At 40.6% G+C, this 14,066-nt stretch overlaps 1 protein-coding gene across 2 annotated transcripts in view; it reads right to left on the bottom strand.

Annotated features, from left to right (window-relative positions):
• Window positions 1-8,523, bottom strand: part of gphna (gephyrin a) — a 31,809-nt gene extending 23,286 nt beyond the window's left edge. For both annotated transcript variants that reach the window (XM_067615272.1, XM_067615273.1), the window contains exons 1-7: window positions 8,381-8,523; window positions 5,138-5,216; window positions 4,992-5,049; window positions 4,585-4,677; window positions 2,567-2,661; window positions 2,338-2,404; window positions 724-1,020 (exon numbers count right to left, since the gene is read on the bottom strand). In XM_067615272.1, the coding sequence (XP_067471373.1) occupies window positions 724-1,020; window positions 2,338-2,404; window positions 2,567-2,661; window positions 4,585-4,677; window positions 4,992-5,049; window positions 5,138-5,216; window positions 8,381-8,444 (753 nt within the window). In that variant the 5' untranslated portion in view covers window positions 8,445-8,523. The remainder of the gene's footprint in view (window positions 1-723; window positions 1,021-2,337; window positions 2,405-2,566; window positions 2,662-4,584; window positions 4,678-4,991; window positions 5,050-5,137; window positions 5,217-8,380) is intronic.
• Window positions 8,524-14,066: the final 5,543 nt, after the last annotated feature.

Raw genomic sequence — 14,066 nt, 5'->3', positions numbered from 1 at the left:
CCGGTGGCCATAACATAAACCTACAAGATCATAAGAAAAAATTAAAATGAGAATGCAGAATTGGGGACAAACACTTCCAAAACCAGCAGCTGCTCAGCACTTTGCAACTCTTGCGAGGCTAGCATAGTGACAGACCCAGACAGCCAAGGAAACCTGCAGGCTACTCTCCTGTAGCCTTACACGTTACTTATAAGAAAGTAATCAAAGCCGTGTCTCGCACTTCATAGCGGCCCCTTGAGAGTCTCGAGGCATTGCTGCTGAATGGGCTCTACTTAGCTGAAGAAGGACTTGTCTGCGGCTTTTTAACAGGAAGCTTAAGATAGCGATTAGGTGACCCTTCAACTTGTTGGGCAGATTTGGATGTGTTCACACATTATATTACATTTCCACCTGGCTGAGATCTGATCACAATGCAGGTCAGACCACCTCCAGATGTCGTTTACGTGCTTTTTTCCTTTTCCGTATACAGATCACATGTTAATGCTAAGTGTAAATGGGGTCTATACTGGGGCAAACAGTAACATGCCACGGTTTAACTGGCACTGCTAATATGTGGTTTTGGCTTGTAGTCCTGCAGCAGCCTATAGTATTTGAGCAGCAGTTGTCTATAGTACAGTATCCTGCTGCTGCAATGACCCAATTTCCCCACAGGGATCATTAAAGTTTCATCAATCGGCTTTCCAGCAGCAGCACTGGTCCTGGTGTGTCCTGTCGACTGGTTACCTTGGCAGCGATAGCGGCTGCGGTGATGTGGGAGGAGCCGTGCTGGTGATGGTGGTGGTTGTGCACATGTCGGCCTCTCCTCCTGTCCTCCTCCTCCTCGTCCTCCTCTTCCTCGCACTGGGTGCCGCGCTCCATGGTGTGCGTGTTGCTGAGTGTGTTGGTGTGCGTGTTGGCCATCAGAGGGGAAGGGGAGGGCAGCTGCTCCAGGGCGGCGTGTGTGGATTTAACCCTGACCATGGCCTCTCGCAGCAGGTCGATGGCGTGGGGCAGAGCGGGCAGGATGAACTGAAAACACTCCTGGAGGAATGACAGTACGCACATTTATAGATTTAGACAAAAGCGAGAATTTCAAACCGCAACTAAGGACATAAACTTTGAACAAGTCGACTATAATTTGAAAGCTCTGAAACGCTGTGATGAGCTGCGGTGTCATAAAGCTATTTCATCATTGTATCAAGTCAGTATTTAACCGGGATTATCTGAGATACTTGGTGTGAAGACAGAATGACACAAAATAAAAAAATGTGACCCTAAATAGCTCTATACTTTATTTTTAATTTAACTGTGCTCATTAACATATACAATAGATACTTAAAGTAGCATTCATTAGCACAAGCTTCAAACACACAACATTGACATATTATAACCTTTTATGTCAGCAAACAGGTGCCTATTTACACATCCAGCAGGCTCAGAGCAACATTAGCATTCATTTGGAGTCGTTTTACTTTAAAGCTGCACTAATTGGATTTATTAACAATAGACTGTGTGTGTGTGTGTAATGTGAAAGGGGTTGCGTGTGGTGACAAGCCCACAGAGAATGATCGCCAACTCTAAGGAGCTTTTCAGCCTCTTTTAGCTCATTGTTTTGGCTCTCATCAATCTCATTTCCACCAGCAGCAGCTGTTTTTAGCACATAAACCCAAGGTGGAGACCCAACCAGAGCTAAAAGGAGAGTGAATATCGGACTTACATTTGCAATGTGGATAAAAACACAACTCCAAATGAATGATAATGTTGCTCCGTGTTTACTGATGTGTAAATAGGCAACTGCTTGCCAGCACCTTCGCCATAACGACTGTATAAAAGGTGATAAAATGTCAAATGTTTTCTGCTTGTTCTTCTGCCTTGAAGTGACCAAAAAATAAAAATCAATAAATGGAGTTACACACTTTTTTGTGTTGCAAAACCTTCCACATAGCTATGATGGAGCACTAAATTACTACATCATTATGGTTAAATTACAATTAAATTAAATTAAAGTTTTGGGAGTTTTGGGAAGTGCCAAAACTTTTCAACTCCCAAGTCAAGTACAAGTCCTAAACTTTGACTTTCAAGTCCTAAACTAGTCATTGTGTGCTCTTCACCAGATTTAATGTCACTTAAAATCTTCAGACATAGTAACAGTAATAGCAATAAATGAATAAAAGCACAACAAAGTATTTTGTCAAGTGAAATCACAAATTATCCAAGTCATGTGACACTATCTGGAGCTATAGATCCTCATAATAAGATTTGCATCATAGATCACAGATTTGCATTACACCAGTAAGGACCAGTACATTGTAGCAGAGTACAGAGTAAGTCTTGTACATTAGAGTCAAAGAATCCTACCTGAGAGCCCTTCTTGCTCCCTGGCAGGTTGATGATCAGAGTTTTACCACGAATGCCACACACTGGCCTGGAAACAATGCAGCAGAAATCATGTTGAAGTAGGAGAGGATAACACACACACTAATCCGGTTAGAATAAAACAGATTAGCAGATTAGTACTGAACCTCCTAGTTTAGACAGCATGGCTCACTGACTAATAGTAAACAGATGAGTGAGAATAAGTCTTCACCTGGACAGCATGCCTAATGGTGTAACGTTGAGTGATCCCATCAGCATGGCCAGAGCCATACCCGGAGCCTCTCTCTCTATCACCTCTCTGGTGGCCTGCAACACAAACACCACGACTCATTTAGCTCATGATTTGAAACATTTCTTCCTCACAAACAGTTCTAGGTGAGCACTCTTGCTATAAACAATACTAATAGTAACATTGTGCATTAAATTACAGTAATGTTTATGGGTTAATGAAGAGTGTAATTTCCACTGGGGGCTGAGTCTACCTTACTTCTCAAAATCCTATTTTTGTCCCCCTGGCTAATATCTCTCTAGACAGTGTCCTCTTACTGTCTAGCTGCCAAAATCCAGGTTGCTTAAATGTCTTGTTATTGGCTCGTTTTTGCCCTGGGTGTTGCCTCTCAGGCTAAAATGTCCACAGAGAACTTGGTGGAGGTTGTTGGGAAAGCTGCAGGCAATACTCAGGAATGGAAAAAGTAGTGCCACCTTCTTTACATGTTTTTTGAGTAAAAGAGAAAAATCAGTAATCTCCATTTTGATTTACTGTGAATATTCTATATATTAATTATAATCTGAGACAGTAAAGGACAGTAGTCCCTAAAGTAACGGTGCAAATACAACATCTGCCATGAAACTACTGATAATGTTGAAGGCACAATATGTGACATTCAGCCCCACTAGATGTCAGCAAACAACTGTTTGCTATGTAAAGGTATAGTGAAGTAATGGTGTCCTGAGCAGAGAATGAAGTCACACTCCCTCTGTGTGTGTTGTTATCTGAGCTTCTCTGTTCTTTGTTTTGGAAGCCAACCCGGCCACACATGCATGTTAGTGCATGTGAGTCCCTCCTTGTCCTTCCCTGCATCCGTCTTCATCATTGCGGCCAGGTCACAAAGTTTCTCATATTACAGCTAAACAGTGCACTAAAATAGGTCTCTGAAAACATTTGAGGCGAGAAATAGGCAATGCAGTAACAGAATCTTGACCCCTATTGGATCAGCACTGTCTAGTTTGATCTGAGTTTTGTGAGCTGTCTGTTCAGATGCCACTTTCTTTTCCTAACTTTAATGAGTAAACGCGCATTTGTTTTGGTCTGAGATGCTGGTGCTAGTGCAACATCTAGTGGGGCTGAATGTCATATATTGCACCTTTAAGATAAGGAATTATGCTCCAATAGTACAGTGAAACTCTAGTTTGTATTTTTGATGACCAATTTCATTAAAATGTGTTATTTGCTATGTTAATACAGATGTACATAAATTCAGGAAACACCATAAAAAAAAAAATGCCATTTAAATACTTTTTTTTAAGGATTTTTTTAGTTGATGAACCCCTGACTTCATTATGTCCCCCCAATCAAACCTACACCCTTGTATTAAATATAATTGAGTGTATCATCAATTCTTTTTTTTCACCCAGTTTATCCTGTCAGTGCTGCGTTAAGGATAATATATATATACATACTGAGATTTCTTTTTAAGACAAACGCATGACACTGACAAACATTTTTGATGAGGATCCCTTAAACCTGGTTACTAAAAATTTGTGATCAAACTATGTAATAAGTGGGACATTTTTCAGTTAAAAAAATGAACTTGTCAGCGCTCACTAGAGTACAAACTATGCAATGGCAATACAATTTCTAAATGAACTCAAACAATGTATATCTGGCATTTTTATACTGTAATTTCTTGTAACTCATCAGCAGACATATCCAGTATACTGACACATATACCTGTGATAGGCTGAAATGAGCTAATACTGTAATAATGGCCATGCCAATGAATTGGTTACCATTGGCTGTAAGAATGGGCCTATATGATGTTACATAATCTACTTTTATAATTTGAATTAATTTTGACATCCTCCAAAGAAGAGACCAGTTTTTTCAGTTCATTTGCAGACATTACTTGCTTGTTTAGTCTCAAAAGTTTTGCTTAACATTGTTATTAGTTTTTTTTGTTTTCTATTTAAATTTTTATGAGGTTTTGCAGCAGCTGTATGTGTGTTTACCTCAGGTGTAACATCTCGTGGTGCAAATCCAGTTCCTCCAGTGGTGAGAATGAGATTCAGCTCCTGTTCATCACACCAGTCCAGAAGAGTTTCCTGTACACAAATAAACACACACACACAAACACACACACACACTCTTAACAACTACATCACCTGGAATATTATAGGTGGATGGATGGTCCCTGTCTAGTGCACAACTTGTGAGCTGCTGTCTAGTATTCAATGTTGTTGCACCAGAACTTGTATCTCGGTCATCAAGTGTCTCATCTTCTATGACACCAGATCAAAACATCTTTGAACGCCAGTGGCAAAGTGTGAAAGGTCCAGACTGTTTTCACAGCGTCTTGCTGTGTCTCTGACAGACTGGGTGATGTGGTTGCTAGCAGACTTCAAGCAGAGACACGTACCTTGATTTCATCAATCTCATCTGGAACGATCTTGTAGGCTGCGATGACTCCTCCCAGCCTGCAGGAGGTGACAGAGATACAGTTAGTGTGTATAGTGTGTGTGTGAGTGTACTTATCAGTGTGTGTGTGTGGGTGTGTAGACTCACAGTGAGGGATCATGGACCAGGTCCTTCAGGTTGACTCCACTCCTGTCCTCAGCCAAGTTCTTGTAACAACTGTCACTGACTGAAGGAGAAAAGGTTCAGGTTACAGAGCTGCTACAGTGCAGTATGTGTCATTTATGTATGTGTCATTTGTCGATGAGTAAGTTATGACAAAACCTCATAGTAAAACACCTTTGAAGTAGTTTTACTGATCACATATTGATAGTAAAATTAATCCCTCATTGCTCAATTAAACACTTTTCCATACCTCTGAAGCAACTGCAGACACTACTGCCCGTCACTGCGTTCCCCTGACACATGAATATATAAGAATGTGGCTTATTTTGAAGCCTTGGCACACTGAGGTCATGGACAAAAATATTTAGAGATCAGCCAGGCTATCTGTCTAACTTTGGTTATTTGGGTGAAGGTTGGTGCAGTTTGTTGTCTCAAGAGAGACATTTTCCTCTGTTACCAGGTCAAACCCAAGATATTCAAAAATGCATCTTTACCACTATTGATTTTTTCATTTACACACCAAAAACACACCTAAACCAAACCATGACAATTTCTCTTTTTTCTCCTGCTCTTTAGACTTGTATCATCAGACAGACTTTAACCCCTAAAATCTGTGTTTTTTGTTGTCTAATGCAACAAAAACCACATTCAAACCCCTATCTTGCCAACAAATAGCTCTAAATTAAACAGAGAGCGATGCCTGTAAGTTGGCAAATTACTGCATCAATATGGTGTTGAGACAGATTTCACCTCTCCAAAAACTGAGATTACAAATGTCACTAACCGATATATAATCTCAAGTATGGATAATGAGACATTATGTAACTGTTGTGAAGCATTTCAGCTCGATCGAACCAAAGAAAACCATCAATTGAGTTCTGTACGCAAATCAAATATGCCTGCATCCTTAAATGTATTCATGCTTTAGAATAAAAAACTGCTTCCCCATAAACGTATACTGCATTTCCTATATTCTAATCATATATTTAAGAGCCAATTATCTAATGACAGTAAGGCAGTACAGACTTGCTGTACCATGAGCGACACATCTGCAAGGTCTCTGCAGACGTTTATGTCAGTATTTTCCAACTGTATATAATAATAACTCCTGGTAATATAATTAATCAATTAATGTGACCTGGACCAGATCAATCCAATGAAAAGACTGAAACCAACGGTGTGCATCTGTCTCTAAACACTTTTGGCTTTCGGCTCTCATTGCCAAGCCTTTCCCCAGTCTGTGCCTCTACTGTATTTCCATTACATTAGAAGATATTTCCCAAATCCTCAAAAACTCTTAATTTGGATGAAAAATTAAAAAAATTTGGCTACCTGGACAGGAAATAGAATTGCACATTGGGAAATAGGTTCAAAACTTTTTTCTTTCTTTTCTTTTTTTTTTTTTTTTTTTTTTTTTTTTTTTTTTTTTTTAAATTGTGCAACGGATAGAATCATTTTTCACTCAGATTTTTTAAAGGAGTCTTTGAGGATTCTGGAAATATGTTTCACAAAAACATGTGCTTAGCTCTGTGACCCAAATGTGAACGTGATACATGTCAAACTGGCGGCTACCTTAAGTTCATCTGTTCCTCCTGAAGACACATATCTTTAAGAAATGGATGCCCAGTGTAGTTTTTAGCAAACATTACACAAACAGGAATACGTCGTACATTTGTTGTGATTTTCAGCTCCTGATTAATACAGATTTGGTGCTCTAGTGAATATTTTCTGCAGCAGGACGGTGTATGTGGGACTGACTCAAAAAAAAAAAAAAAACATTACAGTGTGTGTGTGTGTCCATGATAATGATGGAACATGTCAGCCAGTGCAACAGTGTGACTCACTGATGTGTTTTTAGTAGTTTTTGGACAACAATTCATTGTTGGCTTTGGTCTATTCATGGGATTTGTTGCCAAGAAAAAAAGCATAGACTATCTGCAGCCTTATCCTTCAACACGGACCTTAAATTGACTTTTGTTTGATGTATTCCAGCTTAACATGGCACACCTGGGAGATGTTGTGGCTAATATCAGGCTCCTTCTGCCCAGTAATCAGAATCTCATATCCTTGGCTTCCCCAACATTGATCCAACGATCTGTATAACAGACATTGGCCAGCAGTGCTAATGCAGCCATCTTCCATATTTGGTCAATTTTTTATCCAAAACCCATATCTGACCCTAAACTTGACCTATCTGTTCAGTCAAAATGTCTTCCCCATGGTTAGATATGTAAAACAAGACAACACACACACCGCATGCATGGGTAGGGAACGTGCGTTAACATGTGACAGGAGGTTGTGGTTGTCAGCTGGAAGGACAGCAGGGTGAGCTGCTGTTAGATGCCAGCTGCTGGCACGCATCCTCTTTTTAGCATTACTCTCACGTCTCTCCCCGCCTTGACGAGGAGGCAGCGGTGCTACTGGTGACTGTATACTGGTCCCAGTCCTCCTGTGCACGACTCAGAGCCGATCGACATCAGCTGAGCTCATTAGCGAAGCTGCTGAAACAACCTGCAGCACAGGTTTCATCTGTGGCTGCGCCGCGCCTTCCAACCAAACGCACGATTTATGATTCACAGATCTACGTTTCTGCGTTGCATAAAAACACAAACATTAGGCTCAAATGTCAAAATAATCATAAAACAGATGTCAGCGGAAAGCTCTCTCAATAGCGGCCAACACATCGGATCTGCAAAGGGACATGAATAATGCAGCTGATGTAGGCTCGGTAACGCTGCACCGCTAGAAAATATATATAACCTTCCCTTTCGTCAAGTTCGCAACAAACAGCAGAGCTGGTCAGGAAGAGCGTGTTTTGACTTCAGAATAAAAGCGGCTGTTCGTTGCAGCTCGTGCTCGGCGGGGGAAAGCGCTCTAATTTTGAAAGTATTCGCCGGGCGGTCTTGTTCCTTCTGTCTCACTTGACGCTGATTAAAATATTTCACTACAGTAGTACAACACTGAATATGACAGTCAGTCACTCACATGTCAATAAACGTTACAGACTCCGGTACAGACGGACATACTCCGTATCTGTCCGGTCTGTCCAAACGCAGCCCGCTAACGTTACACCAATGACCGGTTAGCATGCTGGCTAACGCTAGCTAGCTCTGCAGCGAAGACAGCTCGTATCGTGACACCGACGTGCACAGGCAACCGACGGCGAAACGGCACACAGGTGCACCATGAAGAAGCATTTTATCGCATTTTAGCAAACACTCTCCTCACCCGTCAGGATCCCCACTCGAGTCTGATGGTCGTGGTTGGTGAGCACCATCCCGTCCGCCGCCATGTTTACAACCTCTGTCTGCACTGTGACGGCACATACATAGAAACTGTGTGTGTGTATGTGTGTGTGTGTGAGTGTGTGTGTGTGTGCGCGCGCGCGTGTGTATGTGGTCCAGGTATTCCTCGTATTATGGGGACTCCCCTCTCTTATGAGGACAAAAAGCAAGTCCCCTTAACATAAATAATTAATTTTAGGGTGAAGACTTGGTTTAAAGTTAAAGTTAGATTAGGATTAGGTTAAGAGTTAGGGTTAGGCAACTATTGATTATGGTTAAGGTTAGAATCAGTCCCAAGGAAATTAATGTAAGTCAATGTAATGTCCTCTGAAGTGATGGAAACAAGACTGCGTGTGTGTGTGTGTGCTGCACCTCTGGAGGATGACTCTGTGTGTGTATGTATGTGTGTGCATGTGTATACTTGTGTCCTTTGGTGTAAATGTCCCCCAAATACTAAGTGAAGACTTGGTGCCCCCCACCCACCCCCCCAAAAGAAAAAAACAGAGCAGTGCTTGTGACAGCCCCAGATAGGTGACCTATGTGTGAAATATAAATTACACTGGCCCAAAATGATCTGGTCAGTGCTCCATTTTGTAGTGTTAGGGTTAGTGGTTACCAAATTTAGTCTATTTGAGTAAATTTAGGAAGGAAACATGGACAAGCTGGGTCAAGAACAGCTGCAGAATGACTTCACTTGCTAAAAATATGTCCCCCTTGTACCTTTAATACCACACAGTCATATTCAAACACACCAAATCCATTGTTGACATAAAAATATTGATTATAGCAGCTTTAATACACATCTGTTTAATCAAAATATCACAAATTAACTGACATACTATACCTCAAACCAGCAGGAGGTAATGTTCCAGCTGACTTTATGCTAACGTAACAAGATAAAATATAGATAAAGTGGGAGGGAGGGGTGGTCAGTAGGGGTCCACAGCTAATTTTTGCCCCTTGGTTCAGCAGGTTAATCTGGCCCTGACACACACACATATGAACATGTGACAGGAGGTTATGGTTATTAGTTAGATGGTCAATCATCACCACCTTTTATTCTTTTCATATTTGAAGCCTTAGTCTGAAAATCTTCAGCTATTTTATTGAACCCTCATGAAAATATTTAGTATTTTCTACCCAAGTGAAATATCACAAACAAAGGGGGACACAGGGGTCATCTGCTCTCCAAAACCCACCCTGGGGTGAGATGGAGCTGGGAGACAGAGTGGTGTCACATGCCTTGAGAGGAGGAACTACAGTATGTGTCACATGATAGATGCGTGACAGATGATGGTTTCTGGCTGTAAAATCAGCCTGCTGAGTTTAACACTAAATACTTTCATCACCACTGCCAAAAATAATTGCTAAACAAGCATGTAAAGAAGCTGGACACCCTTTTCTGACACTCATCCTCCTTTTGACCTGTAAGGTCTGAATGACAAGATTGTTATAGGCCAAATATGATGTTTTGAGTGAAGCTGACTTCAATATGTGATTTTTCTAAATCAAACACAGACTATAAGTGACATGTATGATTAGGTTGGTACTTGAGTGAAAAATATGAAAATACAAATCACAGTCCTGAATAAATGTGGAGTATTTTTGGGAAACGAATGTAATTCAAAGTTTTATTATGTTTGGTTGAATTTTGGAACTTCATGAAGAGAGTAATATGTGAACTGTAGTGCTAATGAATTATAATGAAAGTGGATACATAAATAGAGTGTTTTTGGATATGTGTGTTTATGGTGTCTTGTTTTATATTAATAAATATGAAATTCCTTGTATGCGTAAACATAATATATATATGTATATGTGTGTGTGTGTGTGTGTAGATATATTGTAGTGCAATGATAGGATATTTGTGACAATATGATAATGAATCTTGTACTGGATTTTAATTACTATTTTATGTCTCCTTATGACATAAATTGTAATGGTAAAAATAATTAAAAGTTAATAATTAGTTGAAGCTCAAAGAGAGGGTTTACCACCTAAGTGAACTTAGACAATTCCAGAGTAGCGCAATAGCTACTCTTGTTTGGGTCCGTAGGTGTATTTACACAGTTTCATAAAACTGGAATACACATCATCTAACATCCAGGGTCACAATAAGAAGTAACATTAGTACAAAATAGACAGTTCTAGACAGTGGTATAGTATTTGGATAAATGAATGAAAATGATAAATTATTAATTCACATAAGGAAATCAGTAATCAAGCAAACTTACATTCCCTATACAAGGGTGTTTTGTTAGTTTCTGCTGTCAATAACCTTCCTGTTCTCTTTATTAATCATAGTTCTGGATGGGAGCAATATGTAAATGACGCTAGCTACATGCCCTCTAACTGAATACATCTGATTGGGTTTGAAAGGCCTTAAAATAATGACATCTACTTAAAGAGCCTCTACAAAGTGTTTTAATCTTGGCGAATCATTATTCATTGTGGCTCCCCATATTAAAACTGAAGACTACTGTATATTTTACCATTTAACTAACAGACTATGTGCCTTTGTCAGTTCAAATGTTTCTCTGGTACCCCTGTGGTCAGTCTGTGCTCACTAAGTGCCCCTGTTGTCCACCTAGTTCCTTTTTGGTCTGCTCAGCCATGTCCCCTCTGGTCTCGTTGGCCTCTGTGCCCCTATGATTTGTATCAAGTGTTCCTCTTGTTGGGTTAAGTGCCCCTGTCATCATTGCAAGCGCCCCTCTGCTCAGCCCAAGTGTCTCTTGTTGGCCCAAGTGTTCCTCACATTGGCCCATTACTCTTTGGTCTGCCTGAGTGTCACTCTGGGTTGTCCATGTTCCCTTCTGGTCAGCCCGAAAGTCTCTCTGGTCAGTCCATGTGCTCCTGTGGTGAGCCCAAGTGCCTCCCAAGATCCTCTCTGCTTTGCCAATGTTCCCTTTTTGTTGTCCAAAGAGCCCCTCTCTTCTTAATATGTACAAAGTTTTATTGTTAATGGAACAATTTCAAATGAAAAATTCAGTAAGTCAAAACAGAAGAGCACTCCACCAGATACATGTCTGTTGTTCTCAGTATTAATGGGGATTTTTTAAGGCCTACACAATAAAATAACCAGTCTACATCCCAGTAGGTGTTCTGTGTCATATACTTGATACTTGTCCATGAGGGAGTAGTGTGCAACATTTAGGTTAATGAACTGACAGTCATTACCCCCACTGTGCCCACCAGAGTTAACACAGGGCAGCAAAAACAAGACAAGTATTGGCCACAGTCCCATAGGTCCCTGCCAAGCCCCAAGCCCTGCAGCCAGCTTTGGTGTAACAGGTAATATATACACTGGCAAAAATATATCTTATGTTTATCAATTAAATTATTGATTTTTCAAATCATGTGAATACAAAATATTAGTTGATTTAACTATTTGATCTCCAAATGCAATCTGGATCACAGATGCATTAATGCTACAGTTTAAGTAGGTCTTCATCTTACAGACTGGGCATCTGGTCAACATGGAGAAACAAGATTCAGGACTTTGTCACTCTGCTGGTGTTTGTAGCTTAGTGTAAACAAGCGGCACTCCCATTGCAAACAATTCCTGGCAATTTCCTGGCCTCAGGAAAAATGTGTTGGTGGACCCATCCCTCAAAAGGTGTGTTCAGACCATAGACTGTAAAAAAAACAGAATGTGAAGCAAATCTTCACCTTACTTTACTCACATGAATTTGACCGCTGGAGTGTTTTTGCAGTTTATTTTCCCAATACAGCCAATATATTGACTGTACAGGCATCAGCTGTTGCAAACTAACAACATAATCACTGACTGGTGCATGGAGTGTCAGTACTTTGTGTGGTTCCAGTTCAGACTCTGACTGATCTCACAAATCACCAAAAACTAGAACTCTTGTTCTCTCTGACTCCTTCCATCTCTGTCGTTTGTCCTCTTGTCTCCTGTATGTTTATGGAAAGCACAATCTTTTTTGAAGTTAAACATTTTCACCTCACATAGACATGCTTCATCCAAGGCAAACTTGCAGCTATTCACATCCACTCACGTCTTTGTATTGACTTTATGTGCAATTAAACCACCTCTAAAATTTGCTTTGCATTCTGAAAACACTTTGATTACATGAAGTTAATATTTATATAGAACATTGCAGGGACCACATTGAAAGTCTTTCATTTGTGGTGGGTTTGAGTCTTCCATTAAGCTCATAGCAAAACGTTTTGATACATGCAAACTGAAAGTTATATACAGATAGATTTACAGTTATTAAAAATATTTACATATACTGTATGTTAAAGTTTTTACATTCTAATTTTATTCTCATGAATATCTGTGCTATTGCAAGCATGCATCAATAATTATACCTGAGGGTGGAAGTTCATTCTTGACCTTGGAAAAAGTTGACAAAAAGATCTTAACTCAAGGTCCACCTACTAGTTTTTTTCAATTTACTTGATAATTGTGTGACCACAGTCACACAAGTGAGCAAACTCCATGATGAAGACAGTGAGATGTGGTTGAAAGACCTAACATAAGCTATAAGGGGAAATTATGACTCTAATATTATATCAGTTCAGTCTCCAGTGTAAATGATCTTTATGGTTGCCACATCTTGCTCCTCTGCAGGTTTTGAGCTTTTCATCTCATCATTTCCTGTTGCGAAGAGGCTGGAGTTGACTTTAAGGACCCATTCTGTGATCCTCTGATCTGTGTAGTACTCATCATCACTGTCTTCCGTCAGCCTCTCTGGACGACCTTTGTCCTCAGAAGCCCCAGATTCTGTTTCAATAGCTGAGTCATCGGAGCAGAAATCTCTTTGTTGCCTTGCTTTGCAGAGACTGGCATCATGTTTAACCCTGACTGGCATCATCATGCTGCTGTTATTGGCGCTGGGATCACTAGCGTCATTTTTCTTTTGTTGCACTAGAGGGTCCACTGGTGCTTGAGTCAATGATGCATCTGGCTGAGCATCAAAAGTCTGTTTAATCAGTCTGCAGGTAGTCTCTGAATCCCGGATGGTTGCTTTGTCTCCTCCTGCAAGAGCAACACTGATTTGATTATATTTCTTAGACTCCTGATTTGCCGTCCCACATGGTGTAACTATCATGTGAAACACAGTGTTTTTCATCATGTTACCAGTTGGTAAATGGGTGTTATATCCTTTTGGTTTGGCTGACTCCTTTCTGTGTATTGGTGGAGCAGCAGTGCATTCCACTTTGCCAGAGATGCTTCTTGATCCCCTGATAGGTGGCAGAGGGATGTTGCTGTGAGGTGTAGCAGTCTGAGTTTGTCTAGGTTTTGACCTGGTAAAGATGTTTGCAAGGTTGACAGATTTTGCGGTTGCTTGGAGATTAATGGATGATCGCGTTGGCCTGTCAATCCGTTGTACACTGATCTCCAAGCTTCGACTTTTCCTTTCAGTAACATTCAACCCCCATCCTCCGGACCTTCTGCTCCTGTTTAAATCTGACCGATCCTGCTTGTTGTGACCAGCTGTGTGTGAACTTTTCATATCTTCAGCAGCTTGTTGCATCTTCTGTCAAGCAAACTCATCCATCTTTGACACGCATGGAGCTGCTTGGTTGTCAACTTTCTTTTATACTGCCTGCCTGTGTCTTCAAGGCGCCGCCCACTCCACACACACACACACACAAAACCC

Source organism: Thunnus thynnus, chromosome 16 (assembly GCF_963924715.1).
Source record: "Thunnus thynnus chromosome 16, fThuThy2.1, whole genome shotgun sequence".
Classification (NCBI taxonomy): Eukaryota; Metazoa; Chordata; class Actinopteri; order Scombriformes; family Scombridae; genus Thunnus; species Thunnus thynnus.
The sequence above is the reverse complement of the archived record's forward strand: the minus strand, read 5'-3'. Positions and strand labels throughout refer to the sequence as shown.